Source organism: Athene cunicularia, assembly GCF_003259725.1.
Source record: "Athene cunicularia isolate RWA chromosome 13 unlocalized genomic scaffold, athCun1 chr13_part1, whole genome shotgun sequence".
Classification (NCBI taxonomy): domain Eukaryota; kingdom Metazoa; phylum Chordata; class Aves; order Strigiformes; family Strigidae; genus Athene; species Athene cunicularia.
The window spans coordinates 3,708,713-3,728,932 of NW_020799117.1; the positions used below are offsets into that span (position 1 = coordinate 3,708,713).

General features: G+C 38.2%; 1 protein-coding gene across 6 annotated transcripts in view; it reads right to left on the bottom strand.

Annotated features, from left to right (window-relative positions):
• Window positions 1-20,220, bottom strand: part of LOC113485096 (core histone macro-H2A.1) — a 38,693-nt gene that overhangs the window by 11,316 nt on the left and 7,157 nt on the right. The window contains exons 2-6 of one of the 6 annotated variants that reach the window (XR_003399352.1): window positions 13,531-13,637; window positions 11,830-12,027; window positions 9,215-9,325; window positions 2,721-2,820; window positions 1,141-1,231 (exon numbers count right to left, since the gene is read on the bottom strand). Coding sequence is in view for 5 of the 6 variants with exons in the window: in XM_026857988.1 (XP_026713789.1) it covers window positions 2,721-2,820; window positions 9,215-9,325; window positions 11,830-12,027; window positions 13,531-13,637 (516 nt within the window). In the remaining variant the exon portion in view is untranslated. The remainder of the gene's footprint in view (window positions 1-1,140; window positions 1,232-2,720; window positions 2,821-9,214; window positions 9,326-11,829; window positions 12,028-13,530; window positions 13,638-20,220) is intronic. The other 5 variants (XM_026857991.1, XM_026857989.1, XM_026857990.1 and 2 more) reach the window with 5 other exon arrangements.

Here is a 20,220-nt window from a genome sequence, read left to right on the forward strand (position 1 = left end):
TTAACTAAATGGGTCTGACAGACTTTAGAAGCCTATTCCTCAGATACAGGGTATTATGACACATTTATTTTAACGGCTCTGCATAATGTTTAGCCAGCCAAGTCACAGCTGTTCCTGCCCCACAGGCTCTGCAGAGCTACATTTGTCTGTGTGTTACTCAGCAAGGAGCCCCTTCAGAAAGAGCGGGTGTTGTAGAAACGCCAGCTCCACAGCTGGATGTGTGTCCCCCCAAGCCAGCACCAAAATGGGGTGTCAGGCATGGAGGGAGACCATCTGCACAGCGACGATGGGGTTAAGAGGAGACATAGAACAGAGGCTGGGAGCAGGTGACTTTTTTTTAAGCATGGTGGGTGATCACCCTTACCAGCAACTTCTGCATTCTGCCCAAATTCTGATTTGCCTTCTCAAATTACCAAGGCAGTTCAGTTAAAGTACTGCTACCCTTTCAGCAAATCCTTCAAAATACTGTACGAAGAGAGGGGAATTACTAAGTTAAGAGTTACTCAGGGAACACTTAAGACACTGAATTCAGATGTCTGTCATGTTTTCCATCATGCCTTCTCTCATCGGTGTAGCTTACATGACTGACTGCCTGAAAAACATCCGTGGCATCACGAGCCGTGTGCTTGTGGGCATGAGGACCGTTGAGCAGGGCCAGGAAGGTAATCGGTCCACAAGATGAAACATGAAAAGAAAACCCCTAACCAATCTTAAGAGTTCAGAAAATATAGACGGGCTAGATCCGGCATGACAGATGTGAACATCTGAAACTTGGCGTGGAGAAGGTGTACTGGAACTGGTTAGAAATCTAAAGATCAAGCCTCAAACCACATTCAAGACAGGCATTTAGCATGTCAAACAAACAATGCAGTAATTCATTTTCCTTGGTCACATGCCTGCGTTGAACGTACTGTTCCTGTACTTCAAATTTTGGCGGTGTGTTCTAGTCTAACTTCTGAAAGTCTGATTTGGAGATAAACGTCAAAAATGCCTACTGAGTTCACAATTATTCATTTTATCATCAGTCAGGACTGCTGGAAGTGAGAAATGAATGCAAATCTGCATAGCTACAACAAGCTTGTGGCTGCTGATTGACCATGCACACACATACAAACTCCGCAGCACTGAACTTTCCATTACCTACTTCACCACCGGTGTAGAAGTCAGAGTTTGTCGGGTGAACGACAGCATCACTGTCGATCGTGGCAATGTCAGCCTGTACAACTTGCAACTACAACAGGTAAACAGATGTATATCAACCACGTTGGACAGAGACCCAGCACAGGCTCTACATTTACACATGTACCAACGTCCATATTTTCCTACCTTTACATCTCCAAACCTTGCGCCAAAGGAATATGCTGAGTTGTGTGTGCAGGTGTGTGTAGAGAAAGGGGTGTAGGGAACAGGAGGAGGAATATTGAGTATGACATGATCAAATAAATGTTAAAATGACAAGTCAGAGCAATCACATGAGACCATTTCCAAAGTTTTAAAATCAGCTAATACCCCATTTCACTTTGCAGAAACCTAGAACAACCAGTTCCCCACAGAGCATGACACTAAAATATGGAATCTGTTTAAAAAAAGAAATTCAGGATCATCAAACCAAACAAAATAACTAGTTTCTCCATTTTGTCAGCACCAATAAGCTGACAGGCACTAATCCTCATATGTATGGCAATTCATCATTTTGTTTCTAAAGCTGACAGTCTCCTTCATCTGGAGGAAACCATGTATTTGCAAACAGCACTGTTCTGAATTTGCTTAAAAAAATATAAATGATCGATCTTGTATTTTAAAGGTAAGGCATATTTTCTAATTATGTGTTGGAACGGCTGAGACACTTGTAAAAATATACATATTTCTGAGAAAGGCTGATTTAAAAATTAGCCTTCTTAAATCTTTTTCTTGTTAAATTACTTGTGTACATTCCCATAGGAAATGCAGTACTACAAGAATTATGGGTTGTATTCCATTAAGGAAGTTTTAAAAAAAAACAGAGCAGCAGGTACAATGAAATAAGGGAAGGCAGTACATAATGCATAAAAGTTAATTTTTCTTTTGCTGAAGAACAGACTTTTGTTGAAGGGGGATTTTTTTTTTTTTTTCCAGTCTGGAACAAGACAAGCTTTAAAAGTAATGCACCAACTATGACAGTATCTACAAGTTCAGTGTTGGTATAATGTCTGTATTTGTTTTCAGATGAACGTGAAAGTGACAGGGAGTAATTGAAGGATAATGGAAACAAATTATTTGACTGAATTAAACATGAAATCAAGGTAGGAAAGATTTGGGACGGGTAATTATCTAATCATTCCTCTTTAAAAAAATGTATGCCTACTGAGTATCAGAAAAAAAAAACAAGACTGCCATTAGAATGGAGAAACTGCTTATTTTGAAAACAACCTGACAAAAAAAGTATTTTAGTCCTCAAAGTATCCAAATAAGAAACCCCCCAAAATAGCTAACAGTCACATATGATCATTATGGAAAAGAATTTAAATGATTTGTTTTAACTGAAATCAACTTGAAGACTAGCAATAGCTGAACATATTCAGATTTGGTGAAAAAGTCTTTTGAATATAGTTCTTCGACCAAACGGAACCTGGAAGATTTGAATTTCTGCTCTTATTAGATGTTTGAAGCCCTAGAGAGTAAATTCTGGGTTCCATAATTTCCATGTGACCGTTAGTTGTGTCAACCCATGCCCCATTTACCTAGGTCATCTTTAAGGTCAATGTCAGCATTGGTAGGATTGATAATGGCCTCCACCTCGAAGCCGGCTAAATTACTGATTTCACTGTGAATAAGGTTCAGCTGAAAAGAAAAGCATGAGGTGGGAAATAACAGGACAGCTGGGAAATCACAGAGAAGCTGCAGAAAAGTGAGCTTTGCAACACAGATGGAGATAGCATCACTGCAAACAAATATGCAAAATAAAAGGCAGGTCATAAAGGAGGGTTATTATCCAAAAAAAAATGCAAACACAAGACTCAAACACTGGTCACACTGGGAGGATGTGAATGCACCTACTAACAAGCTCTGGTCTGGCTTTATGTTGGCCGCTGTTTGGGATTCTTATTTTGGCATTATCAGAGGGTATTTGCTTATTTGCTTCTCCTCAAATTACAGATGAAGGACACCCTAATCATTTCTTACACGTCAATTACGGGAATGTGCCATGACCACTCAGCACTGACGCTGGATAAAAGGTGCTGCTCCTCTTCCTTTAAGCCAGCAAACACGAGCGTCTCTTTGAGAAAGCACACGTTGGTCTCCAGCAATTCCTCCGCCCTAACAAGGGGACACAATTCTTTTTCTTTCCTAACTAGTGGTCACTGTATTCTGTACCGCAGGCACTTCAGTTTTCATTTGCACAGTTCTGCTGCCTTTGTGAATGGCTGCTGAAGTACTGTAAGCAGCACTACTATGTACTTACTGCTTCTAGTTTTTGTTTTATTTGCTTTACTTCCTTTTGTCGTTGATGAAAACAGAGATTTTAACCCCACCCACTAGCGGCCATTAACTCCTCTCATTAACACCCCTGTATTTACAGCATGCTTCTCAATTGCTGTCTGAATCATTACCAAAGCAGGATTCCTTCTGGCCCTACAGTAAGGTGAGGGAGCAGCACAGATATCTAGAGATTAACCTCGCATCCGCACTCTGCGTTCTTAAAAGAATAAAAAGAATTAATAGAATAGGAGGAAGTGCAGATTTCATCTTCCAGCAACACATTTTGAGCAAGACTTCCAAACTAGTGTATAAAATAAGAAGTCAAGGAAAAGACCAGCAATGGTAACAAACTGATCCTGCCATGCCATACTAGCGAGGATGTTTCTTTGGAAGTGTTTAGAGGTGTAAAGTAAGAGCACAATTTACTTACTACTGACAGTTCAGGGGTTGCATCATAGGGTGTGACCCCCTCCACCACAGAAACAACTCTGTAATTTGAGGCAATTTGATGCCAAACTTGGCAAAGGTGAAACCTGCAGTAGCTGACAGGTACGTGAGGAAGCTTTGTGACAGGGGTTTGTGACACTGCTTCACAGCCAGCGTTGGGAAGTTTGATTTCACGTGCACCAAGTTTACTATTGTCAAAACTTAGAACACTCTAAAGCACAAAAATTTTTCCTCGACTCTTTCATATGGGGAGATATATTATCTACATCATAAATTATGCTTCTGTCTACGAACGTGCATTAAGGTGATTGTTTCAGTAGCTGATTAGGGAATAGGGAAAGTAACTATGAAACAGACAGTTCTCATTCATTTATGCAAGTCCTGAAGCCAGCTGCAGTTAAGCCAGGCTTTCCTTCTAATACAAAGCCTGCTGGGTTCAACCAATGAAGCGTAACATATACATTCAGGCATGGCAATTAATCTCATCAATAACTGAATTTTGTCTCTTGATTTGTAATCCACATTCTGTAAACTTAACTCTTCCAATCTTCTGCTTGTGTATGTGAGTTTATGAACAGGGAACACGAGCCAGTTCATGTAACTAATACAAGTGAACGGGTCATTTAAGGAGGCCAACATCCATATATTTAAGTTTTATGAAAAAATGATTTCCATTTCATTCATGTGATTATATGAATTGACCTTCTTTCTCTTTTTAAAAGCCAGCAATTTCGTGTAATTTGCATATGTTGCTTGAGTAAACTACGTTCCCTCAAAAGAGGGTGATTTTGGCTAAAAATGAGTGTAATTCAGCCCTGGTTTAAGTATGGGTCTGTTCAGGAATTTGTAATAAAACCCAAGAAAGCTTGCTTTCCAAATAGCTTAGAGTCCTTTAATACTTCACATGTGGTGACTTATTCATACTTGAGTTTGAGTCTTGAGTTTGACTACAAGCAACTGCTGTTTAAAAAAAAGTCAAATCAAACCAAACCAAAATGTTAAAGAAACTTTATGAATTTTGAAATTAAAAAAAAAAAAAACAACAAAACACATGCACACACCAAAAGACTGTTTTGTGGAGGTTTTAGTATGTTCCTAAGCAGATTTTGTTCATTTTATAGGTGCGTCTCTTTGATCCTTAATTCTGTGTTCTGCAAGCTTTTGCCCCAGATCTATTGGCCGCAGACCATTTTGGTTTCAGACCTTTAATCTACCTCTGTGCCTACTCATATATGGGATTTACGTAGCAACCAGCTCATTAAAGTTTTAATTTAACAGCAACAACAAAATGCTTAAAAAGCTGCCCATCATTGACAGCACGTGTTGGCAGCTGAGTATTATTTTGCTAATTTTTGCATTTACTGTTCAATGCACTGTTAGCTCTCCGATTGCCAAAAACAATTAAAAAAAAAATCAGATGCTTTCCCATAGAATTAAATCCTCCAATGCGTAGTTGCTCAATTTTACTACCCAATAGTGTGAAGCATGAAGGACCACTTTTAAAAAAAAAAATAAATAGGCACAACTTGGATATAAATGTGCAACAAAGAATGGACATAACTTCAGGTAACATTTAAATCAAATGTTAGTTAGATAAAATGCAGATGGCACTTAGCACATCCATGAGTACTTTCTGAGCCAAGCCTTGCATTTCTTATTTCAGACAAAATTACCTTTAAAGTCTCGGAACTTTTTCTGGTATGATTTTCATAGAGAAAACTGAAGATGCCTGTTGCAGACAACAAGCTGAGGTCTCTCTGAAAGTCCAAACCCTAACGCTTAGACTTGAGGTCTTACAACTCTGCCTCTACTCCGTAATTGTCTCAGAAAAAACAAACTAGTTAACGTGCAGAATACCATGTTTCCATTGGGATGTCACTTGTAGGATGTACAATCGTTTACCTATTAACTAGATTTTAATACTTAATTAGTGTAGCACTAATACACTTTTACAGGTATAACTGAAGGGTTCTTCGCCATTTCCTGACCTCTAAGAATTTCTAGCTCAGTGTCTGCAGTTACCTAAAGATTTAAAGCAGTAACAGTACTTTTAAAAAATCAGAACAGTACCCAGGTTTGTAACTTCCTAATCTGTGTTTTCAGTAATTAAATCTGGAGATATTGGAAGGATGAAGAGCCATTCTTGCAAATAAACCCCTTCCCTTTCCCTTCTGCAAACATGGAGCTAAGAAAGAGATTTTTCCATTAAACACTTATGAATGACGTGATACGAAGAACAGGGTTATTTTCTTCCTTCTCTGCACCTTGTAAATTATTTCCTGATCTAGCAGATAGTGGTTCTGCAGATCAAAGAGACAGGCTGTAAATGTGTTCAAGGATGTCACAGGAGGTTTGAAAGACACTGATTGTTTGGGGTTTTTTCAGTTTCAGGTTTCTGTGTTTGCACTGCAGTTTATTAAAAAACACACAGAATGTGAAAGTATACTGAAAATCTGTATGTACAAATTAAAAAAAAAATATCAAATAACTGTGATTAATACAAATATTTTTGCTTTTCAAATGGAAAAGCTCAAAAGGTTTTAACATATTAAGCTTTCCTACCATCCATGTGAAGAGTGTAATTGTATCTCCATTTCACTAATGGGGAAGGCAACAGAAAAAAAAGGTGATCTACAGCATCTCTCAATCAGCCAAAACTCTTGGTTTCCCGGCCTCCAGCTGAACAACCTAGACATGCTGTCCTCCCTAACCAAGAGACTACCAGAGTTTTCCTTCCCTTAAAACGCTGTTTAAGGAGAGTGAGGGGCTATGCTGAAAGCTCCTCCACACAGGCAAACACCTTCTGCCCTCACACGCTTTGGAAAAAAAATAACATGCACAAGTCTAAGGAACTGAACTGCAACGCTACTGTCCAGAACAGCTACTGAAGAAAATCCATAGTTCATTATGTTTATGAATACTGGGTGGCACTAATTTAAGACAACTATAATAAAAGCGAACTTTTTTTTCTGTTAAGCAGACTTAAACAAATATTTTAAATATTATCTTTTTAAACAGCAATTGCATGTAAAAGGGGCTAAGCAGAAGCATTTTACCTGATTCAAAGTCACTAGAGTTTTCATAAATGTTATACTTAACTTGTGAATTTTCAAAATAAATAAATTATTTGAGACTTCCATGTGTCATTTAAATAATTAAAACAACCACCACCATCAATGAGGTTGCAGTCTGTTAAACCTGCACAAAGCAGCAGACATCCTGGCACACCCAGGAGCCTCCTGGCCCACTGCAAAACACACCTCAAATTTAAGGAGGAGGAGGATGCATTCAACTCCCACTTATTCCACAATTGAAAGTTTTATCTTTGCCTTTTTTATCACAAGAAAATCAAAATTATTTTGATAATTCTGAAATGCATGTTTTAAAAATAATTTCTGGGGAAATGTCTGAAAATATTTCTAGGAATAAGACACTAATTTTTTTGTTTGTTTTTTTTATGCTAAATAAAATCTCTTTGATCACTACAGTGCAAATGTTTCAGCATTTTAAGTTTTCCACATTTTCAGTGTTAAAAGAATGGTCTAAATGTTCTATTTTGGGGGTAAAATCAAAACAAATACATTAATACATTATTTATCAGCTCAAACAAGGTGAGCATTTAATTTTTAACTCACACGTAATAGGATACAGAAAATTCTTATATATTTGTTAGACATAGCCTACTCTTCTTAGATTTTTCACTAACCATTTACTGCCTCTGAAGGTAGTTTCACACAGGGAACCAAAAGCAAAATATAATCTGTGCTAGACACATCTCAGCAGCACCTATGCATTCCCTACCCCTCAGAAAATAATCCATTTCATTTGGAGTGCTCCCTCACAGGAGACAAATGGGTTTTCATTTTCCTTTTCATTTTTTCTTTTAATTATGTGTGCTCTGTTACAAATAAAGGCTACCTGGCCCCTCTCACACATAGGGCTAACTGACAGCAAACCAGTACGAGGATGGATGTGTCATACCAGTAATTTTTTCAAGGGGCTGCACTCCAAGTGAATGAGAAAGCCAGAACGTCCATTTCCCAGCACAAGGTGCTCACTGGAGAGCTCTAACAGACACTGGCTTTGCTCACCACAGCTTAAAGCGGTCCTGGAGTTGCTGATTCTCCTCCACTGAGCCCAACAGCAAAGCCCTGCTGATTTGCTGGGTCAGTCTTGCTGGAACACAATGCCAAGTCTTACTACAGGTTTCCTACGGTAACTAAAAGGAGTTTAAAATCAGGTCCAGAAGTCTGACATTACTCGCTTTCTTGAAACAGTAGTGTAGTTTATAAATTTTGGGTTCTAATTTAGTCATCAAAATGTTTTTTAAAATATGTTCGAAACCACCCCCCTAGTAGTAGTCAAATAACAAAAAAAACCCTACCAAAGCAGCAACCTAGCTCTAGCAGTAAAATTAAATGTGGAAAATCAGAAGTCTTGCAAAAAATAACATTACTCTCATGCACGTTAAACTTGGCAAACAAACTGTGGCAGTATAAATGAACAACCTCAGTATGAAATAAAAATGAGTCAGAGGAGATACATTCCACAATGGACAATGGCTCATCTTTTATGGCTTACAACACAATGATCTGATTACTGAATGATAAAAGAAAGATGCAGTTTTACTTAACAAAATTTTGTATCACGAACTAAAGGCAGGTTTCAAGACCGAATTAATTTAATGAATTGTCTCTTTAAATGGATCCTCTCTTTGAGCAGACATGTATTTGTATTAAACCACCCCATGTCCCAAAGCATATTCACAAGGAAAAAAGGATTGTTGACTTCTAGCTTTTCATAAAAGCATCATTCATTATTACACAGCATTAACTTTTGTAAATAACAAAGCAGAACAAAACAGAAAACCACTATTATGAACAAATGTCTAAAATAGGTTTTTGATAAAAACCTGAAAATCGTTTACATCAGCAATGAAGTGGGCTGCCCATTGGAAAAAGACATTTTATTCTTAGAATAATCTCATTTTTAGCAGAAGTTTAGCTGTAACAATTATGCTGTTTATGAATAAGGCGAGACAGATTACAAGCACACAGGCTTTCCTTCTATTTGCGTTTTTAATTATGTAGCCATATGAAGACTCATTTAGATATTTTTTTTAATGTTCTAAAAGTTGTTTCAGAGAATTTCTTTGTTCAAAAACTAACACCATACACCTCCTCAAGTGCTCAGTGGGGAAATGTCCATTGTACCTAGACGTTTTGAGGAAAGGGGGGTGGTGGGAAGGGGTATTCCCTAAGCAGCACTGAAAAAATAAGTATTCATTTATAAAAATGCAGGAGCATACCTTCTGGCCAAGAAACAGACTTTTGGTGGACAGGACCGTGAAACCATCTGCAGGAGTTCCCTCTGTTGTACTGTCAGCACTGGCTGATTTGCTCACTTCTCCCTGCTTCTTCTTCCGAAAATAGGGTTAATTAGTTAACTCAAGGCTGAGAGAAAACCAGTTTAATAACACTAAGATATACGACAAGCCATAAATGCTTACCAGGCAATAAAATGCTAGTACAGTGGCGTTTGGATTTTATCCTTTAGTCTAACTGAAGTGACTGATTACAGCTGAAGGAATCAATAGGAAAACCGACCTAAACATCTGCATATCTACACAACCCTTTTCTTGCTTACGACAGCGCACAACTCAGATGACAGTTGTCTTAAATTTTCTAGGAAGAGATATAAACAGCCCCAAACTTTTAACAGCTTTCTAATGGCTTGTGTGGAAAAAGATAATGTCTCTATTTATATGTGTGGGCAGACGTTCGTTTTAAGGTAAAAACTAACTTGTCAGAGCTCAAAGTTTCTCTCTCCGTGACAGGAAGTGCTCCCAGATTTCACAAATTTATTTTTAGAAATACTGCTTTGAAATCTGGCCATCCTTAGAGCCAGTGTCAGAATAATACATCTACTTTCTACCTGCCCAGTAGTAGCAAATGGGCTGAACAATCTTCTCTGTCCTGTTTAATATCATCACCTTCCTTTATCTCCAGTAAAACTGTAAGGGGAGAAGGAGTTCCCCTCAACCACCATTCCTTTTTTCAACTGTATTACTGAAGTAAAATAATGGGTTTCACGAATGAATCGATGTACTGCATAAAAAGGAGAATTAGGAACATTTTGAAAAGTTTCATGAAGATAGTGAATTGACTGCTGAGGTTATAAACTCGGTTGGTGCCAAAAATAATTTCATATTTTCAATAAAATTACTACTTATAATTTCATATGAACCTTTGGTGACTTAGCAGTATCTGTGCTGAAGCTAAAAAGCACACCTGAAATACTAAGCAAGCCCTTGTTCTCCTATCGTCCCTTTCCAAAGTATATAAACTAAATCTGTGGCTGAGCAACCACAAGGACTTTGATGCAAGGGTATGTTGGTGCTTCTAGAAGCTGTAACCAGGCTTTATTTTACACAAATGTTTTGAAAATTAGATTTTCATGAGTCCTATTTCAATTCCCCAGGAGTTTACTGTTAGCCAAATACCAATATCGTAAGCAGACAATACAGTTTATTGTGTAGAAGAAAAACAGAACCCCACAACAGACTTCCTGCTTTTGTAATCAAGTAGGAGAAAAAAAATTCCAGATTTAGAGAAATTATTAGTGCATGGTTATTAGAAGCACGACACTTGAAATGTCAGCTACTAGGTGTTCTGAGAGAGAAAACTAAATTCAACAGTTTGAAAAACAAAAGGGTGAAACAATCAGAAGAGTGACCAAGTAACAACAACAGATATGCAGGATGAACACAGAAGCTTTGTTCAACCTGGAAGGCACTGTCCATTCCATGTGAAATTTGTGTACTTTTCTCCCTACTTTCATCATCTATTACTTGACAATAGATGTTTTGGAAAAAGAAAAAAAAAAAAAGATTCCCTACTCCTACAAACTGAAACAAAACAAAACAAAAGAATAAAGGAATGTTCTCCATAGCTTGAAAAAAGATCTTGTTTCCTAGCATAAGAAAAATCACATTTTGGTCCTCATGTTCTTCCTCTCACCTCCATACTTTGTTTTGAATTAGTTTCATTACTAAAAATTTAAAAACCCCAAGTCTAAACATGGAAGAATCTCATCTATAACATACTAGTAACAACAGAGGAGGACATTTGTGGGTCTTTAGCTCAGACAAAGGAATTCTGTGCAGCCACAATACAGTTTCTCTGATGCTCAAAAGACTTGGCTACCTGATCTACCAGAATTGCATCCTGCTTCAGGAGGAGTACTTCACACTCCTTGGATTTCATCAAATCAACTAAGAGCCATCTTATACTATACTGGGACAAAACAAAACCCATTAAAAAACCCCACAAACACCAGAAAACTAGAACACTCGAAAACAGGACTGCTAAGGGCTGAGGACATTCTTACAATGCGACTCGGGCTGTTGTTTTCTTCAGTATTTAAAACTGCAAAACGCTACTTTAGCGTGACTTTACTTTTGAAAAAAAACCCACCCAGATTCCCTGTTTTTTGCAGACACATATAAATACTTGAACAAAGTCCAAGCAAGTTTACTCTGCCCAGCCCAGCGCAGGCACCTGCGCAGTCCCAGCAAAGCTGCCCCTACAGCTGCTGCGTAAGGTCTCGTTTGCTCACCAGTAAGACACTAGTACAGCCCCCATACGTCCTCTTCTTCTGGCTCTTGGTGCCTCCAGCCTGTGCCCACCTGACAACTGTTTCACACACGGAACAGAGTATTTACAACTTGCTGACCGGTCCTGTACACCTGAGCCACTTCTGAGGTTTTTCAGACTTCCAGCCAGGCTGGGGAGAGGGCAACACTCCTCCTTCAGCATTTGCTTACACTGCTATTGAAATCACTGCTGTTAACAACGCACGGAACAGAAAGTCCCTACAGCTTCTACTAAGCAAGCTTGTTTGGGTTTAAAATAATTACTCTACCTTGGATTTCCTTGCTCCTTTCTTGCCACCTGTTTTCTTTGATACCGTTTTTTTCTGTGATGGAGACTTTGCCTTCTTTGCTGGAGGTGGAGTGATGATGGCTTCCAGTTTTCCTTTTGATCCCCGCTTCTTTGCCAACAGCTCTGGGTGAATATTGGGTAACACTCCACCACTGGCTATGGTGACTCCTTTCAATAGCTAATAAAAAAAACATTTTAAAAAGTTGTAGATGACAAATTCCAGCCTTTACTCACCAATAAATAGAAAATAGCATTTACTGCAAACTTTGTACACTGCCTCGAGTTTTAATTGGTACTTGCATGTTTCTTTACACATTATCCTTGGAGAAGAGAAGTGTGAGATGTATAAAATGAAGCTGATCACGTACTAGATTTTAACTATAAAGGGAATATGTATTCTTCTTGCACATATGCTTGCTACTGTCAGCATCTCTCGGGCTCACACAAGATCTGTTTCTATGAGGCCATGAGATGAAGACTGTTACCCAACTACTAGAAAACCAGACAGCCCCAGCCACAGGGGCTCTGCGGGGCAGCCTGTGTGAGGAAGATGAGACCCCAAAGTCCACAGTTCCAGACTGCAATGGGTACCATGCTGTGGAGAACCTCATACAGGTCCCAATTGATGAATTTTCTTGAAAGTGCATTTTAAAAACATTTTTTTCTCAGAAAAAGGAAACTTCAAATGGAGGGTTTATACAAATCTCTATACCTGGAAGTCTTTCTTCAAAAAAATCTTTATGTAGTTGAAGAAAAGCAGATCAATATTCAAAAGTGTGCAGTTCATTCAAGCCTTTAAAAGCAGAGGTGAAATATATCACGTTCTGTATTTAAAACCACTTTAATTCAGTTTTTATACATCTAACTGGGTCTAATTCACTATTGAGGAGAATACAAACAGTGACATCAAAAGTCCCTCAGGTACTCCCACCTTCTGATGCGTGTTTACTGCTCCCCAACCACAACTCAGTGAGACTCCAAGCTCACAAAGGGATGATGAATGGAAAGTATTATCAAATTTCAGACAAAGCCAGGGGGAGGTTGGTTTGGGGATTTTTTTTTTTCCCTGCCCCATGACAATACATAGATTTGGAAAAAGTGTCTTTTCAGACGTGTTTTTACAGCACCTCACGCTAACGTACATTAATCCTCGCCAGTGCCTCTGGCTGACACCCCAACACTGTAATAATCATGCCCAATTTTTTTTCTGGCTACGTTAAAGGCATCTTGAAATCCACAAAGGACTCAGACTTGCAAGCGTTCCAGAGCTCTTAATTCCGTGGTCACAATGACAGACTTCAATGGGAAGAGGATAGGTCCCACTGAGTCCTATGCTATGTAAAGGGAAAACAAACAAAAAAAAAGCATCTACAAGATTTTCTCTGTGTCTCTATGAAGTTTATGACAACGTCCCACTCTAACAAAAGTGGTTGTAATAGTGTGAGGAAATGTCATGTTTCATTTCCACTGCATTTTTACACATTATAATAGTCCTGAAATACATAACTAAGCTGAGTGCTGTAGTTAGGTACACAGGCAGTGTGCTAGGGAGTGAATGAGCTGTTTCCTGGTGGGCTACTCAATAAGCAGAGGTCTTGAGTTACAATTCAGCTATATGGAAAGACAATTTAAAAAGCCCTAAAGGAAATTCTGGCCCTCACACGGCGGAGTTTTTTCTTACCTGATTTAATTCTTCATCGTTTGCTACAGCCAACAGGATGTGTCTAGGAGTGACTCGACCCTTCTTGTTGTCCCTTGCTGCATTTCCAGCCAATTCAAGAATTTCCGCTGGGGAAAAAGTAAGCCCCTTTTTAATTACACTGTGATCATTAAGAAAAATCAATGTTATTTAGCATCCATGCAAAAAGATACCTGAATTATATCATGTTATTCCTAACGGCTGTAGAGTACCCTCAATAGACAGCTACCTCTAAAATTATAATTTTCTTTTTATATGTCTAATCATCGAAAGGCAAATGTACACTTCAAGTCCCGTGGTCTAAACAATTTTTACTTTTTTATCATTTTAAAGGAGTTTCCCTAGATTCTTGACTTTTCAGTGTTCTTCTCTAGGGTACTGTGTGTTTATCTCCTATAATTCTGTTCCCATCAGGTGACGGAGTACTAGATGTGCAAATGTTATAGCTTTTTTCTCAAACCTGTCATAAATGCGAGTTCTGGCTTGCATCGCCTCTACTTTTCTATTACTGCAAAAGATGCTATTCCTAGTTTCTCATTTTTAACATTATGGAAGCATGCAAGCACACCCCCAAGTTAGTACACTAAAAATATAAACTCTGCTGCTACGTTGACCTAACGAATTTTTTTTCTCTATCGGAGAAAAAGCTTCTGTCCAGAAAAAGTAATTGATGCATCATTTTTGTTTGCTCCTAGTAAATTATCTCCTTAGAAGAAATCTCCAGTCCTGACAAAATACATTTAATAGCTGTGCACATAGGATAGCTTGTATTGGAATTAGGAAACATTAACTTGCTCCCCTGCAAGGATCTAGGAAGTGAAAGTCTAGAGTGTTACCTGCTGACTTATCTGTCTTCAACTCAACAAACCTTAGTCAAAGAATGCAATTATTACAGGAAAGTCTGGGGAACAATTAAAAAAAATGACATAACATGTTTATCTGACTTTGCAATTATGTGCTATTGCTGTCTCCATTATACATAACCTTTCATCTCCCTCTGCACAGACTGTGTTTCACTGTTGCTTTTGCTACATTTCCTCTGCAAACCTGGTAACATTTGGAGAAAAAGAGAAAAAAAAGAAAATGAAAACATCTTTTTTACATCTATCACACACTAATATATTAAAATTTAACATTAGAAAAGGGCATGAGATTGATTTCCCATTTAAGAACTGATTATACCATGACAGCTCTCCCATAAGCTTGCTTTAGAGCAAATAGAACTGAATTAAGACATTAATCTGGAAATGAAAGACTAAAATCAAAGCCCACATGACCACATGCCTTTGCCATAACACATAGTAAATCTTAAGTAATACTATATAGCACAGACTATGGATTTTCATTAGACTGAATTTAACATGATTCTCCAATTATTTTTCATCGTAAGTCCCATAATAAACTAGTTATGACACCTACTGGAAAACTTCCAGCTGCTTCTGGATGTTCTACAGTTAAACTTCGTCGAGGATTTTGGTAGGCTTTCACTGGTTTTTGTGTTCTTCAAAGTGCACAATTAACTTTATTATGGGGCGAGATAAAATATTAAGTCTAAGCCCCCCAAAGTAACTCAGCATTTCATGCTGACAATTGCTTTAATTTATTTTTAAAGAAGGATTAGCAGGGTAAGGTCAACCTGACTATGCTTTCCACACCTCCAAAGAACTCAATTAAGCTGACATAATCCTTTTCACATACTTCTCAAAAGCTGCAGCTCAGACAGGGGAGGGTTAGCTTGCATTCCGCACTGCATATAGCGCCTGTAGTGACACGAGACCTGTATCACCTTCCAAAGGACAAGCTGTGCTCTCGGTTACACCCCCACGCCGTCGCCACTGCCCTCAGTAAGATTCTGTGGTGCTGTAATAACGCCAGCATCTCCACCTCTCTAGATCAGGAGTTGTTTGGTTTGTATCTCAGCCTTTAATACCGGCTGAAAAGCACGGGGAGGATTTGCCCCAAACAGCAAACTACTTTTTCATTTGCCTCCGTTTCCCCCCACCTCCACTTCTTTGCTGCATCAGGCACTGCTAAACAGTTGGGCCGTGTTATTCTCTGCAACTGATCAGCATAACTATGCAGACAGGTCATTTTGTAACTAAAGAGTCTAAGAAAGTGTTATGCCTGTAAAGCACAGAGGAATGTTTTATTTGTTCCTCATAAAACTGAAATGTCTGCCTCGTACAGTGGAGAACTGTTCTTGTAAGTGCTAAGCCCTCTTCCTTGGACAGGAAACTCGTTTTGAAATTACAGTTTTCTAATGGTCCTTTAGGGAAGTTGAGGTACCCCACTTCCTTTTCAGGAACAGAACGCTTTGCACTGGCGTTGAGGACCACAAAAGAGGAGCTTGGGGAGAGGGAGAGAGGAGGAGGAGAGCACAGAGGGTGGATTTTTTTCTTCTGGCCTTCTCCTCAGCTCTTCAATAACAATCAAGTGTTGCTCAAGTGCAAGCAGAGACCCCCACAGCACAGAGAACAGCAAAACACAGCCCTGCACACAAGTCCGGTCAACGGGGGACCGTCCCCTATTTCAAACCAGAAAATTAGGAAGTATTCAAGCTGAAGACAATATAGGCAACAATTTTTTGATGGAGACAAACCTAATCCAAACCCAACTGATGCACTGATGGAGACAAACCTAATCCAAACCCAACAGATCAGAGCACTTACAAATGCTAGAAATGAAGACTTCCTGGACCCGGATGGGATCTGGACTACTTGCCTGGATTTTGCTTGCAGCCTGCTCACATCTGTTTTATGCTACTTTAATTCTAAAGATTTAAATGGTGTTTCAACCATGTTTTAAATAAATTTTAAAAGTAGATGAAAATCTAGCTCTCTCCGTAAGGGAGCTGACTCAAATTTCCAGAATTATCACTCTGGATTTAGATGTGGAGCTGGAAAGAGTAGTGGGTGAGAAAAAGTATTGACAACTGAGATTGGATCCGAATTCTTAGGTCAGACCCATCTTTGGAAGTGCTATTCTATCAGGCTCAAAGATTTGAGTCACTAAAGAGTTCTCTTTCATTAATCTTCCAACAGGAGGAAAAAAAATAGACATTCAAAAATCAACGCCTACAACCAAATGTGGTCAAGAGACAAAGCTTTGTTGTAAGTGTTGAGGAAAGTGTTAAGAGCTTCCATGACATCAGGATTCAGTCAGCTTGCATTTATCCAGACAGAAGACCAAAACAAGAAACATTTTACAAAAATGAGGCCTCACAGAAAGGATGTAAGTTGCATAATGTCTATTCCATTCCTTTCATATATTTACTCAAGGCATTTCCCCCCTGGAGAATAATTACACCACCACCACCACTCAGGCAAAAGGCAACTATGAGACACACTTTACAGAGGTACTGAATGCCAAAATCTCTGTTGCTTTTTTTTTTTTCCCCCCAAATGAGGAAAATATACAACTTAATTCAATATCATAAACTCCTGAAGGTATAATCTTTCAATTACCACACATTGAAATCTTAGGTTAATATGAAGAGATATCCTTTGTATTTGCACAAACGGCTTTTTTCTGTGCTTTTAAATAATTTCAAACAAAGAAAGCAAACCAGCATGTATTGCTTAAACTGCAGATATAAAACAGGGAAAAAAAGCTGTGAGAAGTATATAATTAGGAGAGAAAAAATTAAGTAGGAATGCCATGTCAGCAGGCGATATATTCATGTATGGACAGCTGTTGGGTAGCACGAAAGGGGATGGATGCCTTAGGAGTCTGACTATAATACGAACATCAGTTTGATTTCAAAGACACAGTTGTGATCAGTAGATTTTTTTTCTTTTCAGTCATCTTTAAAAAGTGGGAAGAGAAGCTTCAGAAATTTTCTTTTAAAAATTAGCCTAAATGTAGCTCTCATTTATAGCAAATAAAAAAAAAAAAATCCTCTGCAATGTTTAAAACTAGGCAGATGGATATGGACAGTGCAAACTGGTCTAAGCCTGTTTTCAACTCTTGAACCAAAACCCCCCCTTTTTTTTTTTCTCCTGAGATTTTAAAAAGTACAGTTAAATATTTTTAAAGGAGAAAAGAAAACAGGTTGTATATCTTTGTACTTAAGCCTGAGACAAGACCACAGGAAAACCTGTTCTCGAGGCATTTCCTACTCAAACAACGAAAAAGTTTTAGAAGTCTCCACAGAAACCTCACCCTGAATTTTTCAGAGTGAGTTCCTCATCCTTTACTTGCAGAGACTGATCTCTGGTCATCTCTTGGCCATCCTACTAAGTTCTCAATTTTATTATTCGCCTTTCCCCGTTTCACAGTGATACCACTCTCTGCCTCGAATGCTGTTGCTTTGGTATTTCACAACACAACTTTTCAAATCAAACCTCCACACAAGTTAAATGAAGTTAAAATGAAACAAATTGCTATCAGACCTAAACAAAGCAGGCACAGTAGCAAATGCAGACCTGCATGGAAACAAAACCAAATGCATTCTTCTCCCACTCCTGGAGAATGCTCTAGTTAATTTATCCTCATTGTCAAACAAGATATTACTGGTCATTACTGAATAAAACTCCTTTAAAGCCTAAATGACAAGGTCTTTAGCTTATCATGCATTCTGGGCTGTAATACTTTCTTAATGTGAATACTCAATTCAATCTGGTCTGAGTTCATCCCCAAAATGTTTTTCCTTTTTTTTTTTTTTTTTTTTTTTTTTAATCCCTCTGTCCACCTTCTCTTCAGGGAGATGAAATCATAGCTTTGAAAATTAAACCCTTAACAACTAGCAGGTGATGTGTTGACACAAGGCCAGTTTCTGAACACGCAAGTTTCAACAGGAACAAGTCAGGGGTTCTAAAAAATTCTGAAGCCTCTCCTCAAAAGAAAATTGAGAACAATATCCAGAAATCAAAGAAAAATGAATGTTGATACAATTCCACTGAGAAAATATGTATTTGCTACAAAGCCAACTACATGACACGGAGTCTGTTTATTGTAGTTTAAATTAATCATCCTTCCATCAGCATTTTATTGACTTCAGAATCATTTTACATGATTCTGGAAGGTTTTAACCCAATCAACCCCAATCAACCAAGACTGTTAAAAGTTTCCTGCATTCTTCTCTCTGTGTATTCCACCCAATCCCCCTGGAATCTGCAGTTTTTAAATGATTCTACCTTCACTCTCACAACACTTTCCCTCTCATGCATTCCAATAAAACAGTTCTCAGCCCTGGTTCAAAGTCATGGAAATTTGATGCAGTGAAAATCAATTCAAGAAATTTTACTGCTTTGAACAAGCCCTGATGAAACCTCAACTCTCAACAGGGCAATCATTCTCTTAGGACACGATAAAAAACCCAAACCCTTCAGTCTTTAGTGTCTGAGCTGTATCAAAACTAAGCCCCTTAAAGGAGAAACTGTTAACTTTGCCAAGTTATTGTAAGTTTTGCATTTTTGTGAGGCAGATGACAGACTGCTGTTTACACAAAACTCAAGTTCAGGCCACAAAAGCCACTTCCACTTAGAGCCTTCTGATCTGACTCACACTTTTCAGCTCTTTTCTACACTTCAATACCGTTCATTATTTTTTGGTAGATATCCAATGTTATTTAACTTCCTGATTTGCTCTGTAAAAGGAATGAGAGTTCACTTTTCAGGGAAACCTGAAAGTGAGTTTAATCTCAAAAATTAATCTCAACAGTCACCCCATGAGTACTAATTTAAAGAGACAGCTTATTTCTTCTCCACTGACTTCAAGAATCCTGATCTAACTCAAATTAACCCTTTTTTCTTTTTCACTGGAGCTTCCTCTACCTAGCAGTTTACACTTTGCTGTTACTCCTAACAGTTTACATATGTTTTAGAAATGCACTCAAACATGATTAATGTAACTGCTGCCAGACGTTATTTGATCCAGTGCAGCATCTATGCTTTGGCCTGGCTGTTACAGAGTACAGGAGACTACTCAAGTCTTAAGACTTGGTCCTAGCTTAGTCTATGACCTTTACAGCCACACGTTAGGAACATGGATTTCCAAACATTAAAGTAGTCAAGTGGCAGATACCAATCATCTACTGAAACACAGTAAACATTAATAATGTTATTAACAAAAGAAAAAGAGAGAAGTTCATACTGTAGTTCTGCATTTTACTGAAGCGACTTCAAGCCCGAGGCTCGAAAGAGGAAATGGATTATGTGTATCAAGGGTGTGCATACCCATGCCCCTACAAAGAGGAGCAAGACATGCAAGTCAGTGTCAAAGATTCTGCTGAACAATGACCAAAGCTGATGCAATCCTTATATGCTGTGCTCTCACTTTGTGGTGTAGTCATTTCAACGTGATCTGGCAGATGGTGATAATGGCTTTATTAGATAACTGCCTCTGACAGTGAGGGAAGTGGGATTCAATGTTTATTACTGAAAATATTATGACTCATTAAATTGCTGTTGTCTCAAAGTCTTTCCCCCGCATCAAATCTTTTTGTATCAAGATAGCAATGGAAGCCATAATAAATACAAGTATCTGTAGAGAAATACACAGTTATTATTTAGTAAATATTTAGAAAAATATTTACAAATATTTTTCCGCATTACTTTACAGATGCAGTATAGGAGTGACTATATGAGCATATTCAAAAATTTTTTATTAAAAAAAGTCTCGAGAACAAATCATGTAAAAAAAAAAATCTATTACTTCGGGTGTTCTGTGGTA